Here is a 19,367-nt window from a genome sequence, read left to right on the forward strand (position 1 = left end):
AAATCACCTGCGAAGTGATGGCGATTTCAACTCTTCCCCTAAGAAATGGGAAAGCCTGGGGGCCTGCAAGCAGCCACCTGAGTTTGGATGATAAGTGGGAGCTCATTACGATCCAGTGCCTTCATTGCTTGTCTTGGAGTGCCACAAGGAACACACAGAGGGAGACCTGAATTGGTCCACGGTGTGGAAAATGGCAGAGCAAGCCTGCTGGGTGAACAGTGCCCAGAGTGCAGCCGCCTTTCCCCTCCTGGTTAGTGGGTTAAACAAACCAGGACGATCCAGGTGGAGAGGGCTCAGCCAGCACCTGTGGCAGATTGACCCAGCCTGCAGCAGCTCTCGGGTCATTTTCCTCACATTGGTGAGGAATTTGTGAAAATCCGAATTTATGAAAACCTTTTCCCACTGACGCTGCTCCTTCACCGTTTTGGTTCCCTTGGGATTGGCCGGCCAGGCTTGCTGGGAAACCCACCACAGCGTGGAAATCTGTGTGGATTTCCCGGAGCCAAAATTCGGCGTTTCCATCGAGATCAGCTAAGGATTTTTTTTGCATCCCCCCTCCCTCCCCGGGGCCATCAGGTGAAGCGGCTTCTGCCTTTACGCTGCCCATCCGCCATGGTCACATATTCCCCTTTCTCCGGGGTCACCAGCCCACGGAGGGACCCCCCGGCCGCCGGTGAGTGCCCCGCGGGGACGGGCAGGGGAGGCGGAGGGGTGGAGCATCCTTCCCTGCCTCCTCCTTCCCCGCATCCCTCTCCTCATCCTCCTCTGCATCCCTCCTCGCATCCCTCCCTGCATCCCTCCCACCATTCCTTCCCGCATCCCTGAGGATCCTCCTGGCGTCCCTGCCCCGATCCCTCGGCGCATCCTCCCCACATCCCTCCCCGCATCCCTTCCCTCTCCGGCTCGGGGAGATGTCGGTCGGTAGCGGAATTTTCGTCTCTTCTGGAGTCTGACGTGGGAAAACTGGTGACGTGTTGTACCTGAGGATCGGCCTGTGGTGGTTTCCGCTCACTTAAAGGTCCAAACATACCCTAAAACATTTCGAATTCCCGTAATTACCATCCCCCTGCCCCCAACCTTCCCCCGCTTCCCTCCCCCCATCCCCGGCAAATCAAAAAGCCCTGATGCAAAATATCCTTTCAGATCAGAGCTGAGAGTGTCCTGGCATTCAAGAGCTTTTCATTTTTCTTAATCCTCTTAAAAAAAAAAAAAAAGCATTTCAAAACATTTTAGCTTGTCATGTGGAGGAATGAAAGTGCTTCATTTAAAAGCAGCAAAATGAAACGTGCTGGTTGATTCCACATTCACTTTGCCTTCTTTTTTTTTTTTTTTTTTTTTCCTCCCCTTCCTGTTTAGACAATTTTGTGGAAATGTCAGAACTGAATTAAATCATGAAGTTTAATAGACAGAAATAAGCAAAATTTTCATGTTTTGGTAAAGAAAATTGTGACCATAAATATTACTCATTATATGTATTTTCAAAAATATCACATGACCACGCTATTTCAGAGGATGATTAGGTGGTTTAAAGATTTCTTTTTAATTAAATCTTGTTTAACAAGACATAGATACATAGCAGAACTTAGAAACTTTCAATCAACAACCATTTTTCCCCTAAAGCATTGAACTTTAATGCATGGAAAAGGAAACAAATAAAAGAAAGGGGGGGAAAAGTAAATGCAATAAAAGATTTCGAGCCCTGTGAAGGACTGTTGAGGACTGTCTCAGCTGCTCAGTGTAATGCTGTGTTGATGCTTCAAATAAAAGGGAGATAACAAAAGATGCTCATTTTCTCTAGATCTGAGGTTTCTGATTTCTCATCCCTACAACAGCCAGGTAAGAAACATCAGAGAGAAAGGAGCAATCTGGGCTTGCCAAGATTTCGATGCTCTGCAGTGTTTGGCCTCAGCCATCCAGCCCCATCCTCACCCCAGAGCTCACTGTAACCCCTCTCATGGCAGGGAAACACCTTTCCCCTCAATCCATTGCAAATCCTTTACTCTTTAGCGATCTGGATGCAACCCCTGGATCCTGCAAGGTTTAAAAATTCTGTCCCAAGGGCCTCCAGCTCTAGTACCTAACGACAAGTCCAAGGAGTTGGACTTGATGATCCTTGTGATCCCTTCCAACCTAGGATATTCTGTGATTCCAAGAGCTGCTCTGTGTCCTGTGAGGCACCACAAGCCCCAGACCTTTGCAGTTTGTGCCCTTGAGTTTTAGGGCTCGAGTCATGATGGAAAAAACATGAATCTTCGTCCATCTTTGATGGCACTGAAATAAAATGAGCAAACAAACCAACTGACTGCACAGAGGCTCTCTCAGGACTTCTTTTTCACTAGATGAACATCCACAATGTGTTTTTCAGCTGAAAAAATATCCCATGTGAAAAAGGGGCTGTTGTATTGAAAACCGTGTTCTTGGTGGGAGCAAACAAATGAATTTCATTTCATTGGAATTTCATTTCAAGTTTTAAAAAAGCTGCTTCGAAAGAGGCAGATCAGTGTGATCAGAAAGTGGGATCAGAAAGTCTTTTAAGCAGAAGAGGCTGGAGGGGATTTAGGTAAGGGATTTAGGTACAGGATTTAGGTAAGTAAGTAACATAAGTAAAATATCTGAGTGGGCTTTTTTTGCTCAATGTGGTGGAAGACATGCAAAATTGTGTTGTTAAATTCCAATTATCCAAGCCTAATTCAAAAGAAATCCCAAGCTGAGTCTCTGCAAGCCTACCAGAAGTTAGACTACCCTGTTAGACTACCTTGGCTAAATCAGTTACTTCAGAGTAGCCATCTGCTAATAGTCCATGTGCTGCAATGCAGCCTCTTGGAATCCTACTGCTCCAGAGAGGGGGGAAAATGAAAATAAAAGCAAGCAGAAGAAATCCCAGGGGACTGCAGCTTCAGGAGGCGAAAAATCGGTGCTTTTTGCTTGCCTGTCTCTTCCCAGTTTCCTGCCCCCTTCAGCGCCTGAGAAAGACAAGAAGAGTTTGTGCACTTTGGAAACTCGATAGGAGGCAGCAGCTGATCTTCCCATCACCAGCCTAAAAATACTCCACTCCGGGGCTCGGAGCAGCTTCACTAAGTGGAGGAAAATCCTGCCATCGGGATGATATTGATCACATAGCAGAGCCGAGTGACAGTTTGGGTTGGTATTTGGGGTTTGTGTTGCCAAAGGTAAGCGGCAGAGTTCCTTCTAACACTCAGCAACCAACCGGGGCATGCGATGACCCTCCCCCATTATCTCCCACTAACCACCTCCTCCTCCTTCCCTTTATATCTCTGGGACAGGGCTGCTCCTCGTTCTTTCCTGGGATTACAACTCCAATCTCTTTTCCCTTTTCCTTTTTCATTCGCAGGCGTTCTCAGTCTTTACTGTCTCCTCCTGCTGATTTTTTTTTTTTTTTTTTTTGCTGCTGTTCACAGGGTTATGTTTGTGTTTTTTTTTTTTTTTTTTTTTAAACTGTCCTGTCTTGGCATGTGAAGTGGAGGGTTTTAGAGCAGCAGGGCAGGGTAGCACGCTGGTGTTGGGAATGGCATTGTGTGGAGAAACTTAACCAAAAAAAAGAGAAAAGAAAGCGATGTGTTAGACCCGTGAGGCCACTGCAGATGTTTGTGTGAGATGCCTTGCAGTGCCAACAGCCCGTTTAGCACCGCTGCTGCTGTGATTTTCGCTGTGTTCGGAGCCTGATCCAAAAAATCCTCCCGAAGTCAATGAGATTCTTTGCATTGACTTCAGCAACGTTTGGATCAGGCTGCTGGTTTACGGCAGCGAGCGATGCGAATGCTGACAGGCACCAGAGGTAATTCATCACTGCAGGGCCCAGGGTAACTGGGACAGTGCTCAGCGAGGAAGAGGGGTCTGTCTAGAATGGGTGGTCACAGCTTAAAGAGGAATAAAAAGGAAATGGGGTTTTGTGTAGGATCATTTTTTTATAAAAGCAGGTTTTAGAGAGGGCAGCGCGTTTTGCCAGAACTCTTTGCAAGCGATGCATGGACTGTAGATCACGCAGGCTGCGTTAGGTCCAGTGCTTTTAGGAGGGTAAGAAGGACAAACTAGAAGGTTTCAACCCAGAAAGGAAAAAAAAAAAGATTCAGAGCGCTCACCTAAAATCTGTGGCAAACCTCAGAGTTAGGCCTTCTGTTGTGTCTGTTCAAACCTACAAATTCATAATTCGTCCTTAGCTGAAATTCACTCCATGAAATTCAAGAAAGAAAAATTCTTGCTTTTGCAATGACTGGTTTATTCAGAAGACAAGAACTTCTGTGTAACTGGGAGTGCTTTCTCAATCCTGCACCTATATGCATACCCATGTCTGTCTCTCTATATAGACATTCATATATATGTGCATATACAGGCATATAATGCATATCATATGTAAGACCAAAACGAAATTCGATCTGAACTGAGACACAAATATGCTCTGTAAACTGATCTCTCTTAATTAGAAAGTGCAGCTATCAATCCATGTGTTTTTTTTTTTAAATAACGGGCCACAGAACTACTGCAATAAATGTTTTTCAAAATATTTTTATTCCCCCAAGGAAGCTCCACCTGAGGAGTGTACTTATACTCTTTTCTTTATAGTCATAAATATCTTGCAGAGCATGACGAACAGAGGTATAATCCAGGTGAGTTGAAACTCTTGAATGTGAAGATTTTTAAGTCCACTTTTAAAAGACCCTTAAGGTAGTTAAAATGTCTTTCACTAGAATTCTTATAGTTTTGTACTTGGTGAGGATGCGAGGATGTTCTCATAATTTTTATGGAAATTCAGATTATCTACCGTTTTTCCATTGTCTTCCTCACAACTGCTTGTGGAAAATATATCTCATGAACTGGCTTAGTGCCCTGAGAATCCCCACTTGTGCTTGTTAAAATGATATTTGTGAGTGTTTAGGTTCAGTGTTATGTCATTTTCATGTTTACTACTTTGACCTACTTTTTCTGTCTTCCCAAAACCTCTGTCTTCTTCACAGTGAATCAGGTTTTTTTTTTTTTTTTTTGCTGTTTTTCTGTTATCTTCTGACTATGTCTGTACACCTTCACCCAAACCCAGGAAGTCTCAACTTGCCAGTGATTGGGATTTTAGCACTTAAAAACTTAAATGCTTAAAGGACACAAGGGTTTTTAGCAGGGTGTTTAATTGCAGGGTGAACTGCTGTTCAGAGAGTTCACATCCTCATTAAAGCAAACCCACGGGGAATCAGAGTCCCAAATGATGCGAAGGAGGGCTGAGAATTGCCTTCCACTGGCACCCACATGGGCCCATCCTCCTGATTGTTCTTTCCATTCCCCCCCTGCTCCCCGGGAAGTTTTGCTGGTGGCTTTAGCTCCTATGTGACTGTTCAGCAAAGGCCATTTTTCAAAGGGAGGAAGAAAAGCCACCTCTGGGAATTTCTGATGAGTTGTAGAGTTCATAAAAATGTGAGTTAAAGTGAGTCATTTGCCAATAACTTCAAAGGGCAAAGGCCTGACAACCTACAAGTGTTAAACCCAAAACTTACCTGGTACTTGGCACCCCTACTGAAGAATGTAGCTGGTACCCTCAGGTAGCACATGCTTGTTATCAGATGATCTTTATCACATTACTGCCTTTTCTCTGACTGAAATGACAGATTTAACCTGGTATACTTGGTAACATTATTATAAAGTACAGCAAATGTTTACATTCCTGCTGTAATTAGCAGTGAAGCAAACGTTGTGATGTACCCACTTCAGTGTAATCACCCCAGCATAACTTATTGGCCTACCATATTCTAGAGAAAGAGAATTTATCTCTGGGAAAGCCATTTTTTGGTAACAACTATGAACAATGTTGTCATGAAATGAGTTTATGAGGATCTCAACAGCTATTCTGAAAGGCTGCTACTGCCTGACAAATATTAGTGGTCAATAACTGCAGATGATCAACAGATTTCAGAATAACTTGCTCCCCTTTCATCTTCTCTCTCCTGAATGTTCCTGTTTGGGTTATCCATTTTATTCCTTGAATGTGGCAGTTGGATTGCTCCCATTTTTTGCACCCCCTGCTCTTTGCCAGTCAGAGCCATCCGCTTGTAGAGAAGCCTTCAGCTCCAAAGGTTCCCACCTGAGCATGAGCTTAGAGCAAAGATCTTTGTAAATCCATATGAGAAGGAGAGGCCTTTGCTTTCCAGTGACTTCCCCTTTCCTTTGGGACCCACAGATAAAGATTTGCTAAGAAACTGGTGGACATTTCTCCACTGTCATGCCTTGTGCCTGTGGCCCTTGGGACAGTCCTGCATGAGCCAACTTTGGAACTGAAGTATGGCAACTGCAACAGCTCAGCACTGCTGTTAATCTTGCCTTGAGCAGGGCTTCTTATTTTGGGAATTGGCACCAGGGGGGTTAAGACTGTTAATTTTGAGACTGGACTAATATTTGTGTGGCTCTCTGCTGGACTGTGAGCCTGCAGTGCAGCAGGCTACTGAGGGTGATAAAACCACCTGGCTTTGCTGCTTGATTCACCTGAGCACAGTTCCAGGAAGGCTGGCTTTGTGCTGCTGCTGGTGTTCCCAAGGAAAGGCTCTTGGCAGGTGTGGGAGGGCAGGGGCTGCTACAGAGTGTGATACCCTCTCTCAGTTGCAGCATTAACTGCTTTTATCCCTTCCACCCACTGACAACAGAAATCTCTTCAAATTTCTCCTCATGCACCTCTGCAGCCCTGTTTTTCCTCTGATATCTCCCTGCATCCTCACTGTGGCCTAAAAAACCTGTCCCCTCATCTTTGGTGAGGAGAAAATTCACCTTTGGCTGCAGGGTGGGAAACCTTGAGTCAGCTCTGTGTTCTGGCCTGCTCAGGGCTAATTCCCAAACCTCCAGCACAGCTGTTCTTTACAGGTTTTGCTGTTCCATGTGGTCAGCATTCTGTCTTTGGCAGTGATCAACAACTGGTGCTTGGGAAAAATAGAAGAAGCCTTCCATGTGTTTAGTGATGTGCTTGCACAGCGCTCAGCACTGAGAGAAACAAACAGCACACGGGCAAGACTCACCTCTCTAAAGATCTGGTTCACCTCTCTAAAGATCTGGTTCACCTCTCTAAAGATCTGATTCACCTCTCTAAAGGTCTGATTCACCTCTCTAAAGATCTGGTTAACCTCTCTACAGACCCAGTTCTGACTGAAGCCCAACACTGGCTTACTAAAAGAGCTAAAGCAATGGAAGAATAGCTTAATTTTTATTAAGAGAGCCAAATTTGGCCAGTGCTCAGTCATGGAAGTGTTCCATCTTCCTTTCCAGCTGCAGTTTTTGATGAGTTACAACAGTAAGCATGACTGCAATTCTTAATTTTTCTTCTAGATTTGTTGTTCTTCCTTTTCACCATTTAATTGCATGAGATGAGATGAAATCTTATGGGATTACAGCAGAGGAAGGAATAGTGCCTTTTCACTCTACCTTTCGTTTGGTATCTGCAATCAAGGTCTTTCAAACTGTCTTCATTTCCAGGCTCAGTTTTTTGAGTGAAGATTTTCAAAACCTCATTAAAAAGCCAGTATAGCCGAGGCCTTTTAAAAATCTTTATGATTCTTAGAATGATTAAAGATCTCTTTCTTTAAAGAACTCCCAATACTGAAATATGGTTTGAAAATGCAACTTGGACTCTTAAATGAGTCTTTTGAATCTTTTGAACGTGTAGCTTACACTGTTCACAGCCCTGAGAACGTGTCCTTGTGTAGTTACACTGAACTTTCCAGGCATGGGATCTGAGTGTGGGCATGAGAAGTTTGAGTCACAAAACTGTGGAGGGTTTAACAGATCTGCCTTCTGCACCAGAAATGGGTGGGAAGGGAATGATGGATCCCTTGGAGCTCTGCTGTCCTGCAGTGTGTTTCCACACACCACTCCTGAAGGTACAGGGAGCTGCCAGCAGCCTGTCTGGGTAGACACCTGAAGGTGTTAGGGAAGTTGGGATACACCAACAGATGCAGAACACGAGTCCTCCACTTCCAGTCACAGCTCATTCCCGGACAAAAGGATGGAAGGAAGGGAGGGAGGAAGGGTCACTGGACTGTTAATGCTCCCAGAGTTCTTATCTCCTCTGTTCCCTCTCACTGCCATGCTGTCATAGGTGTGTGTCCTGAGGTGGGTGCAGCTGAAAAGGGAAGTTGAGCATTTCATGATTTGGCATTTTATGAGGCGTTGGGTCAGCACAGCATCACAATGCTGGCCAACATGTCCAGACAGATTTTAAGCCTGTGGAGGTTCAGTGAATATGGTCACTGGATATGCTCATTAAAGATGATGTGTTTTCCGATTTAAAATCTTGGGAATTTATTGCCAGTTACCCTCTATCATTTCATTGGCAACATGATAATTTTTCATGTTTGCTGGGGATTTTTTTAGAAACTAACCAACCTAGGCTGGATTTTCTGTCTCATTTTAACAGAAGACAATTAAATTCTACTTCCTTTTTGAAGTGAAGATGTAACAAAAGTACTGTGAATAAACTGCTCATACCTACTCTTGGAAATTATCACCAGCATGACGAGCACTGTCTCTACACTAATAGGACCAGATTCTTTTCTCAGCAAAGGACAACTGCTTTTAAGAATGTGTTGTTGGTGTAATAGGAAATCTCTACAAACTGTTAGCTAGGAGAAAACACTGTCCATGAAATTAATAGTCCTTTCTTCCACAGGAGCACCTACTGCCTATATTCCATTCCCCTTCCAGAAAAATAGGAAAAAAAAAACCCAACAGTTCCCATGGCTTCCCTTGGACTTGATTTTAATCCTTTCTCCCAGATTTATGTTTGACCAGAAGCCAAAAGCTACACTGGAAGTCAGTGATTCAGTGCTCATTTGAACCCAGGACTCTCCTGCCTTTCGGTACCACTCCAACCACCAGACCACAACAGCATCTTACAGGGCCTCAGAAAAGAGTCCTCTTTGTGGGAAAGGGAGGAAAATTCCCAGCAGAACTCCCTTGGACTTCTGACCTTTGATAAAAATGAGGAAACAGCACTTCTGATTTTCAAGAGATTATCATTACCATTAGGTTTCTCTTAAAGGAGACATGCCGAGCTTTTACAAGTTAAACCCACACAATCTCTGTGCAGCTTCTTGAAAAGTTCCTTTTTTTTTTTGCTAATAACTCCCCAATTAAGTCAGAATTCATACTAACATCATATTTCTTTTGTGTTGCTAGTCTCATTTATTGAGTAATGTGTTTTTATATAAAAATAAAGTGATAGAATGATAGTGGTCATGTCACTCTATTCATTATAGAGAATGGGCCAAACTCTCCATCAGATTGTTCTGGACTATTAGCAGATGTTTTTTGCTGAAGATTGAGTGGGTTGTCCATCAGCTTTTGCATCACAGTAAGTACATGCATGCGAGTTATGTTTTACTTCTGGCAAATCTCAGCCATAAATTGCTGATATATTTGGGAAAGGAACTGCATTTCTCACATTCTTTTGAAAGAAACTCCTTTACAAATGTCACTGATGTGTTTCAATATGGATTACCCTTTTCAGATCCAGCAAGAAGTTAGTTAAAAGTGAAAAGGGGGTTTAGCAGAGGTTCAAAATGCCTCTTTGAATTCTCTACCTTTTGAAGATCTTCATGTTTATGCTTCCTCTAAGGGACTACTTGAGTAGTTTATGCTTACCTTGTTTAAATAATTAAGCTCACAGAATTAATCTAAACTATTTGAGGAAAGAAGGAAAACTTTTTCTCCCCATTAACTATCTTCTTTTTTTTTTTTTTTAATTTAAACTACATTAATGCCTTTTTGCATCTCTATCTTGTTTTGATTCAGCAAAACGCATTTGTCATTAATGCCAATGTTGCTGGAGAAGCACACTCTGCTGAATTAATTACACCCTTTCTATTTTAGTGTGCAAAATTCGAGAAAAGAGGATGATGTGAGTAAATGAGTTTGCATAACCCAGTCCAAACCCCTGTGCTGCTCCTCATAGGTCTCAGGCAAAGAAATGAGCGAGGAAACATTTTCGGTTGCAATCTTGTTTCGTCTTCTGATAGGGAAGACTGAAAAAACAGAAGATGCACAGGTTGATGAAAGCCAGAGATGGGTCACACTGTGGTCTGCAAGCACAAACACACGAGCTTATCTTGGTGTACAAAGATAGTCTCTAAGAAATCAGGGTAGTCAGGGGCTGCTTGGATGAGCCTGAGCACGTGCATAAGGATTTGCAGGATCAAGCACAAATGCTGATCTACTGCCTGTGCAATCTTCAGTACTACCTACTTTGGGTAAGAGTTTGTCAGGCATCTCCAATGACTTGTGTGTGTGACTGTTGCTCTGTGCAACGACGAAGAAATACAAAATATCCCTGAATGTAAAGCTGTCAAATCATGAATATCAAAGGTCCAGAGCAGAATGTGGTGCAACAAATGGTTAGAGACATTGCACAGGCAGTGTTGGCTCACCAGAGAAGCACCTACACACAGGAGTCAGCTTATGGCCATTTGGGGTTCCTTATGAGAAATGGAAACACTTCTTATTCAAAACTTCCTTATTCTCACAGGGAGAATATCTGTGCACACAATGAACACTGAAAGGCACAATTTATTTAAAAACAGCACTTACTGTAAATAGTAAATACAACTAAATATAAACAATATCAGCAGAATATAAATGTCTCATAAACACAGCCTTCATTCTAGCGTGCTTATACTTGACGTGGCCCAAAAGAGCCTTCAAAATACGACTGTGTTGGGTTGTTCAGTGTCTCTTTATTCCATTTATTTTGTCTTTAGGTAAAGGTAACGCCAGCACTCTTGGTAGTCAAAAAACCTCTCTTTTTTTTTTTTTTGTTTTTTGCAGCCTCCAGACCCCGTGGGAGCGATGAGACTCGCCTTCTGTGGGAACGACAATGCCTCAGCCTACAACATCAGTGCTGGGGTGCTGAGAAATGTCTGCTTTGTGGATGCCCTCAACTTGGTTCCCCATGTCTTCCTGCTGTTTATCACCTTCCCAATCCTGTTCATCGGTGAGTTGATCAGCAATCCTGCAAACCCCCGAGCTCAGGTTTATATTCGGTCTGGTTTTGTTTGCCTCGTGGTGAAACCATTGGATGCTTTATATTTCTTGATTTATTAAAAAAAAAAGAAGAGGCAGAGTGGTTTCACCCCGAGGGTGTGATGCCAACCAGCTTTAAATGTGGGCATTCTGGATGTGAATATGAACTAATCAGCGTGAAGAGATGGATGAGAACCGGAGGCATCAGAGCCAAACTTCTTTTCCTCAGAACTGAGATTGCCAATTTACAACCTTTGCTATTGTTAGACATTAGAAGATTCGGGGCAGTGGGTCTGAATTCCCTTCAAGTGATGCAAATTTTGGGGAATATCTAAAATGTGCAACTTTGAACTAAGGACAGGACAAGCGTAGGAAATTTTTAGAACAGAGTAATTGCTTCTTTTGCCAACATTTGTAAAGAAAAGTAGAGCTATAGGGATACTTTTTTTTTCCCCCCCCATGGGAATGAAAAGAAGAAGTGATAAATCCCCCTTGAGGAATTTAGGACAGTGGAACAGCTCTAACTCCCACTTTCTTGTATAAAACCCCTACCTAAACTAGTACTGTAATGACACTTTTTTTGTCTCTAGTTATCTCTTTATCCCAGTTAATTTTCAGGGATGCAATAAGTGCAATTTCATACTTTTTCAGAGCTGTCAAACTGATCATAGGAGATAAAGAGACTTGAATAACCACCAAAAGGTGGTTATTAATGAAAGTATTAAGTTATTAATACTAAGTATTAATGAAAATAAATATTATCCTGACAGCTGCATGAGAAATGGCACATCAGTTCTTCCATGCCACTTTCCTGGTGTCACATATGTACATAGGAATACATTTCTTCCACGAGGAAGATTTGAGTTTGGGACTATATTTGAACTGGGGATTTAAGGAACTTCTCTTATTCAAAAAGACTCTGAAGTGACTGAATAATAGGCTACAGGAACCTGTGAGCTAAAACACTTGGTACCAGGCAATACATTATAACCTAAATAAGATATTATAACATAATCCAGTGACTGAAAACTAATTAAATAATGAAACAAGGGAATAAGTAAAAAGTTCTAACAAAATAATAACTAAAGACTGGTTAAAAACCCCAAAAAAACCAGACAAGGGTTATGGAGAACTTTTTCCAACAGTGCTGTGTTTTTGTGTCAGTGCTGGCTCTTTCTTTGAGATCAGAGCAAGCCACCCTTGAATGACAGGGTTTTCTGCAGAAGTCTTTGATGGAAGCTCAGTGCAAGGTCTGAGGGCAGAGAGAAACTTTGACAACACTCTGTATTATGCATTGAGTGGCTGCTTTAGTTTTTTCCCAGGTATCAGCCAATTAATTTCGAAATAGCATTGTAGCCACTGAAAATCCCCTCTGTTTTCTGACAGTGTTGTGGGAAAAAAACCCCACAATAGCTTAAATTGTATGTTATTTGTTTGAAGTAAATGTATCTCTTTGAGGCTTCATTTGAGGAGGCAAATTTTATATCAGTGGAAAACTCTTGTCTGTGACTGGGAAAGATGTGATGTCATGCCATTACTTCAGATCTGTTGATCTGAGGATGACACTTGAGATTTTGTTGTTGTTGGTGGTGGTTTGTTTTGTTTTCTCACCATTTTTCTTGACCGGGGATGACTTCTCTTTAATTGCAACTGTGGGAAGACTGTTGTCCCATTGTCTTCAGGGTTAGGTTGAAATGATGTGGCAACTGAGACACTCCTGGCTCATCTTTTCAGTCACAGCAGCCCCTATGGCCTTGTAGGGTGGTTTTTTATATATATATATATATATACATGGATTAGAATAGAAAAATCACCGGTTATCACTGTGATAACCTTTCTCTCCCATTACCATCATTTCCCAGGCTGGGGAAGCCAAAGCTCCAAGGTCCAGATCCACCACAACACCTGGCTGCACTTCCCTGGGCACAACCTGAGGTGGATCCTGACATTCACCCTCCTGTTCGTGCACGTGTGCGAAATCGCAGAGGGAATCGTTTCTGACACGTGAGTGACACACTTCTGGTGGACAACCAAGCTAATTGCATTCGTTAATATACGGTCTTAATGTGTGATGGGACGGATTGTAAAGCATAAGGAGGTTTTCATCCCACCTCCTTCCCGAAAAAAATCACAGAATCATTTCATGAGCTGTCCAGATTTTGGTGGGATGGAGGCGATTGTTCTTAGCACTTGTTCTCCTCTCATGCTACAATGGCAAGTGAATATTAACAAAATTTAAAGCATTCACATGGAAAAAAAAATCCTTTTTGTCCCTGGGAAAGTCACGTTTTTCCTCTTGAATAGATAAGCAGAACACCTGTGTTTTCACACAGTGGTGAAAAAAGGCATCAAATCCACTAATTTCTGCCTGATTTATTTTCAGACAAATGAAATCTCGCCACCTACATCTCTTTCTACCAGCTATAATGGGATTTGTGGCTGCCACTGTGTCCATAGTCTATTACCATAATATTGAGACATCAAACTTTCCAAAGTTACTGCTGGGTAAGTCTAAGTCTAATATTTATGTACTCAAGGCTAATTTTTATGTACTCTTACAAGACCCAGTGGTTTAGCCAAAGTCAGCTTGTGTAGATTGAGGAGGAGGGTGAAATATGTGAGAATATTAAAAGAGAGAAGGATAATTCTCGGCTCTTCCAACTAATAGTATCATAGGAGTTACTACACCTTTTATAAAGTACATGCTGAGAACCATTTTTAAAATTATCACAAAACAGATGACTGTTGTATTTTTATCATGAGCTTTTAGATATTTCTCAACACTGCTCATTGTTTTGAGGAAGCACTTGTCTTCACTCAAAAGGACTATTTCAAAAGGCCACTTTTAACAGCAATCTCACAACAAACCATCATGTGCAGTTGCTGTTGTTTCTCAGCATCCTTTGCAGTTGGTTCCAAGGTTATCCAGTCTGCTGTCTCAGTCGGGAGATGGTCAGATTGGACATTGCAGGATAATAACTGATACAGATTCATACTGTCCAAATTACCTATAACTCAGAACCTGAACAAGCTGGTAACAGGCACAAGCCAGGATTCAGGACACCACTAAACTCCAGGAAGTCTTTTTTAAAATGGGCACATTTCCATATTCTCACTTGGGATGCACCTTGCTTTTTCAAAGAGGCAATGTGATGTTTGTTAAGTTATGAGACTTCTGCTTCTTGTTCTAACATCCCTGCCATGGGCAGGGACAACTTCCACTAGACAAGGTTGCTTAGAACCCCATCCAACCTGCCCTTGAACACTTCCAGGGATGGGACATGGAAGCTGAAACTTCTGAGGCACTGGTGTGGTTAAATTCTCATATATATATATATTTATTTATTTTCACTATGAGTGTGCGCCTGTTTCACAGCTCTCTTCCTTTACTGGATCATGGCCTTTGTCACCAAAACCATCAAGCTTGTGAGGTACTGCCAGGATGGTGTCCCTTTCTCTCAGCTGCGTTTCTGCATCACTGGGATTATGGTCATCCTCTACGGGCTGCTCATGGCTGTGGAGATCAACGTCATCCGAGTCAGGGTATGTGGCTTCTTTAGCAGGGTCTGGGAAAACATCAGCAGCATCACAGGGGGAAGGTGGGTCTTTAGTCCCCAGTAACTCTGGTTTGTGTCAAGTTTAGGCCCAAGTTTAGCTTAGGCATAAATATTTTGTTGATTCTGTAGAGATCAGTGGGCGTGTCTTTAAAATGTATGTCCTTGGTGTGTCTCCTGGGCTTGGTGTGTATGGGTGACTGTGTTCAGCTATCTATCTATCTATCCATCTATCTATCTATCTATCTATCTATCTATCTATCTACCTACCTATCTATCTATCTATCTATCTATCTATCTATCTAATCTATTTATCTATCCATCCATCTATCCATCTATCCACCCATCCTTCTCTATATTTCTATATCTATATCTACATATATTTAGAGACAAAGTCTCTAAATATCTATTTATATAGATAGGTGCATATTTGCATAAATGCAATTTTGACTTTGTAGCTATATTGTACTTTTTTTTTTTTTTTTTGGCTAGAGATCACTGTTAACGAGATAATTTCTGAGCATGCTGTTGTCTGTTTTCTCCTCTCCAGAGGTACGTGTTTTTCATGAACCCCCAGAAAGTGAAGCCCCCAGAGGACCTGCAGGACCTGGGAGTGAGGTTTCTGCAGCCTTTTGTCAATTTGCTCTCCAAGGCCACTTACTGGTGGATGAACACTCTCATTATATCTGCCCACAAGAAACCTGTGGACCTGAAGGCCATTGGAAAGCTCCCAATTGCAATGAGAGCACTGACAAACTACGTCTGTCTCAAAGAAGCGTACGAGGAACAAAAGGTAACCACAGATGTTCATGTCGCTGTTTGGCCTTGGAAACGTGAAGTGTCACTCTGAATTGTTTTTTTTATTTTTTTTTTCCCCCCAGCTTTTATGAAATCCTAGTTTTAGGAGTTTTTAACTCGGGACTGTTTGTTCCAAGGTGAAACTTGGCATGGGGAGTTCCAGTCTGATAGATGCTGTTCGGTTTTAAGTGAATTTATAGCAGGAGGGAGTTGCCAGATGGAGTGCAACTGGAAACTAAAACCACAACAGAATGATTGGTTGCTAGATTTTAAAAGCGAAAGCTTTGTTTGAATCTGAGCTACTCCAGACAGCATCTTAAATTGGAAGACATTCTGCCCATAGTATCAGCTGGACACACTCATCTTCACTTTTTTTTTTCCTCCAGAAAGAGAAGTAGCCAAAACTACACATCAAAAATAGCCAAAACACTGGTGTCTTAACAATGCTTTAGTCACTAATGTCAAGCACAGCACTGCATGAAGAAAATTAACTCCATGCCAGCCAGACCCAGCACAGAAAGTATTTTTGGGAAAACTCACTGAGGAAGAGAAGGATTTCCCAGGGAAACTTCTGGATGTATTTAGGCAGCTCTCTTCTCCCAGTAGGGAGCTGCAGGCTCCTTTCTGTGCCCTCTGGGATGAATCCATAATCAGCCCAATTGTTTTATATTTTAAAGGATGCAAGTTCCTTCTCTTCCCTTTTGCAGACAGTGACTCCAGAGAGCAGAGATCAAGATCCTTCTGCTTTAAGCAGAAAGCTACTGAGTCATTGGAACTGAGCTTTTCTCAGCAAGGGACAAGTGCATTCCTTGGGCCAGCTCCTCAAGGTGCCTAAATCCTACTTAAAGAGGACAAAGAGTCTTAGGCACCTCCATGCCCTGAGTACCTGAGTCTCTGGGCCATTCTTAATGACAGGCAAGAGGACAACTCCTGTAGCTCATTTACATCTGCAGGTGCTGTCTGTGCCTGCACAAATATGCAGTTCAGAGGCCAAAAGTCAAGTTAAATGTGCTATTGCTTGTGTGCAAGAGCACAGATTTTTGGTGTGCATCTTCCCTTGGTGTGTGTCATGCATGTAGGAAGACTGTCATGAATGTGCCCCATGCAGTTACACTCACCTGTGTTTCTAATGTTGCCTTGCATCAGATGTTTTGGGGTATGGAATTGTCCAAAATCTTGAGATTACCACAGCTATCACAGTTGTGCTAATATTGGAAAACAGTCTGTAACCCTAAAGTAAACTGGTTCTTTGCAGATAAAGTTAAAGTAAACCAAAAGGCTAAAGCAAATCCAAGGATCCAGGCAGTGAAACTCACTGCAGTTCATCCCTGTGGAGAAATGTGCTGGCCTGTGCAGGGCTGGGCCAGAAACAGCCACATAATTAGGAAAATTCTTCAGGTTGGAGCGTGGTCTGGAGTCTGGAAGAGATGATCTGTCACTGTCTCTGCTGCCAGTGTGTATCTTACACTAATCTTCTACTGGAAGGGAGGGCAGCCCCCCACCATCCCCTGGATTAAGTGGGGTTACCCCTGCCTGTGCCTGGAGGCAGCTGATCTCAGCTGTGCTCCACTGCCCTGCAGAGGGAAAGCTTCTGTTCCTCTGCAAACCCTCCTTATCACACCTCGATGAAAGACAGTGAGCATGACCACCAGTATTCTACAGTGCAAAATGCCCTTGAGACAGCTCACGTGACATTGGCTTGCTATCTCTTCTGCATGCTCTGAAAATCGAAATAATTTAATAAATTCTCACATAATCCCATCCCTTCCCCACCCTCAAAAAAAAAAAAAAAAAAAACCTTTTTCTGTTTTTGCTTGGCTTTTGTTTCAGCTCCTACCCAAGCAGTCTAGATGTTTCAGACCACGTACTAATGCCCCACACATCCCATATGTGAAAACAGATTTAGCACATTGATGTTAGATTCATTTTCTGTGTAACTTGTCCTGATGGTCAATAGAAAGCTTTCCTTTTGGGAGTGTAGTAGCAAAAGCAAAGTCAAGGACCATCAGTTCCCTGTGCCTGCTGTTCATGTGCCATGATGGATGTTGCCTGCTGGGGAAAAAACAAGGAGGAAAGAAAGTGTGTTAATTAGAAATCACAGGGTCAGAGCATTGCCCTACAGCACCAGGATCACTCTTCCAGCTCCAGAACTCTGGGAACAGTCAGATTTCCATGTTTGCTGAGGCACACCTTGCAGGTGACTGGATTTACCAGCAGGCTCTGTCTTACTGTCCCTGCTTCAACTGCTGAGTGCCCCAGGTAGAGAAAATTGCAGGGATTTGAAAGGGAGGTGGCAAAGGCAAGGAAAACCCAATCAAGTCCCACAGCTGAGGAGAGCAGCCCATCCTACTGGCTACTCTAACAGAAATAATCCCTGCAAATTTAAACAAACAGATGCCCAGCTGATCTATAACGAGTGGTGATTGACAGGTCTGCCTTCAGCACCTAAATAAAGGGTAGGGCTGGCACATACAACACACATACTACACTGCAAGCTCATAACTCTCAAGAACCATTCTGGAAAAGAGCTTAGGATTAGAAGAAAAATCCACTTTTCCTCCCCTCTCCCCATTTGATACTTCAGGTAATATGATGTCCTGATTAAAAGAGGAAGAGACAACAGGGTTTAGCAGCAGAGAGTATTAGATAACTTGATTGAATTAGTATTTTTTCCAGTGAAAAGTTACTGGATTTCATGTGGTGATGACAAATGTGTGAGTTGTAGCAGTAGTGAAAATGGCTATTAAATTGTTAAAGAAACAAGCATTTACCAAATTTACCATTAATTGAATGCCCAGGATAGTATGATAATTTTTTTTTCCCCAAAAGATGGGAGCTGTGTTTTCCCAATTATTTAGCTGAGCTCCTGTCAAGCTGCCAAAGAGCCAATCATTTCTCTGAGGAGGGTGACAGCAGCCCCTTTAGTGCGCTCAAGTTTAGCACCCACTAGGCAGCAAATCCTTTTGTCTGGGCAAAGGGCACGAGGCCCTTGTGCTCTTTCCCTCCTCAGAAAAAGCAGTTTCATTCTTACCCCTTCCTGAAACATTGGCCCTGGTTTGTCCCCAGGATGCTTGTTCCTCCTTACTAAGCTTTTTGGCCCAACCCCTAGCAGCCATCTGCTCCACCTGGACATTTTTGGCACCACACTCATATTCCATGGCCCTGTGGAAGTGGCAGTGAGGGGAAAAACCCAGAAAAGAGGGGAAAAAGACAGGAGGCAGCCAGGCAGTTACAGGCACACTCGATTTTCTCAGGTGACTTTGCTGGGCTGGGGGGGGTGTGGTGTGTTACTGGGCTGTGCTTAAAATGTGTCTGTGAACACTCAAGAGGGCTTGGCTTGGCTTGGATTACAACTTGCAGGCATCTGTGCTACTTGAAAAATGACAGCTGCCTTTTTAGAGTGTCAAAATCCGCTGCCTGAACGGAAAGGAAAGCACTCTGCAGACCACGGGTCTGCTCAGTAAAATTCTTTCTTCATTACACTGAAAGGAGCTCAGAAGCATCAGAACTCCTCTGAGTAGGCAAAGAGAGAGATCTGCTGGCTGGTGTTTTTTAGGGCAAGACTTGTGATAGTGTGTAAATTCACAGAACTGAAGGCAAGAAAGGACCCATAGCTGATTTAATCTTGCAGGCGACTGTCCACGTATTTTTCCCTCAATCCCTCTGTCACACCAGAAGCCTTTACTGGACCAGGATTACCCTCATGGGCGAGGGCTGGAAGGTCAGAATTTCCCCGAGCACACATGTGACAAGGAGCAGTGGCTGCCTGCCAGGGCTATTAATCTGTACTGGCATTCCTGTGCCCACAGGCTCAGAAAAGGTGTAGGATGTGGAGGTGAGAAACCACAGCCACAGAGGAGAGGTAGAGCTTGAATTTGCCGTGAAGGACGTCTGAAATCTGTTGGTATCTCCAACACGTTTGCTACCTCACCTTTCAGGAGCTGTTTGGGCATCCGGGATGCTGCCATATAAAGCCAGGGAGGCTTCTTCTTAGTGTGTTGATACCTATTTCTC

At 43.0% G+C, this 19,367-nt stretch overlaps 1 protein-coding gene across 5 annotated transcripts in view; it reads left to right on the forward strand.

Moving 5' to 3' along the window:
* The first annotated feature begins 326 nt into the window (after positions 1 to 326).
* ABCC9 (ATP binding cassette subfamily C member 9) overlaps positions 327 to 19,367 on the forward strand; it is a 71,179-nt gene continuing 52,138 nt past the window's right edge. For 2 of the 5 annotated variants that reach the window (XM_050324316.1, XM_050324313.1), the window contains exons 1-8: positions 327 to 673; positions 2,944 to 3,170; positions 9,243 to 9,337; positions 10,807 to 10,972; positions 12,864 to 13,005; positions 13,385 to 13,506; positions 14,378 to 14,544; positions 15,106 to 15,348. In XM_050324316.1, coding sequence (XP_050180273.1) covers positions 10,828 to 10,972; positions 12,864 to 13,005; positions 13,385 to 13,506; positions 14,378 to 14,544; positions 15,106 to 15,348 — 819 coding nt within the window. In that variant the 5' untranslated portion in view covers positions 327 to 673; positions 2,944 to 3,170; positions 9,243 to 9,337; positions 10,807 to 10,827. Of the gene's footprint in view, positions 674 to 2,943; positions 3,171 to 4,538; positions 4,626 to 9,242; positions 9,338 to 10,806; positions 10,973 to 12,863; positions 13,006 to 13,384; positions 13,507 to 14,377; positions 14,545 to 15,105; positions 15,349 to 19,367 lie in introns of all 5 variants that reach the window. The other 3 variants (XM_050324315.1, XM_050324314.1, XM_050324312.1) reach the window with 3 other exon arrangements.

The sequence above is a fragment of the Myiozetetes cayanensis genome, unplaced genomic scaffold (genome assembly GCF_022539395.1).
Source record: "Myiozetetes cayanensis isolate MyiCay16 unplaced genomic scaffold, myiCay2020 scf3, whole genome shotgun sequence".
Classification (NCBI taxonomy): Eukaryota; Metazoa; Chordata; class Aves; order Passeriformes; family Tyrannidae; genus Myiozetetes; species Myiozetetes cayanensis.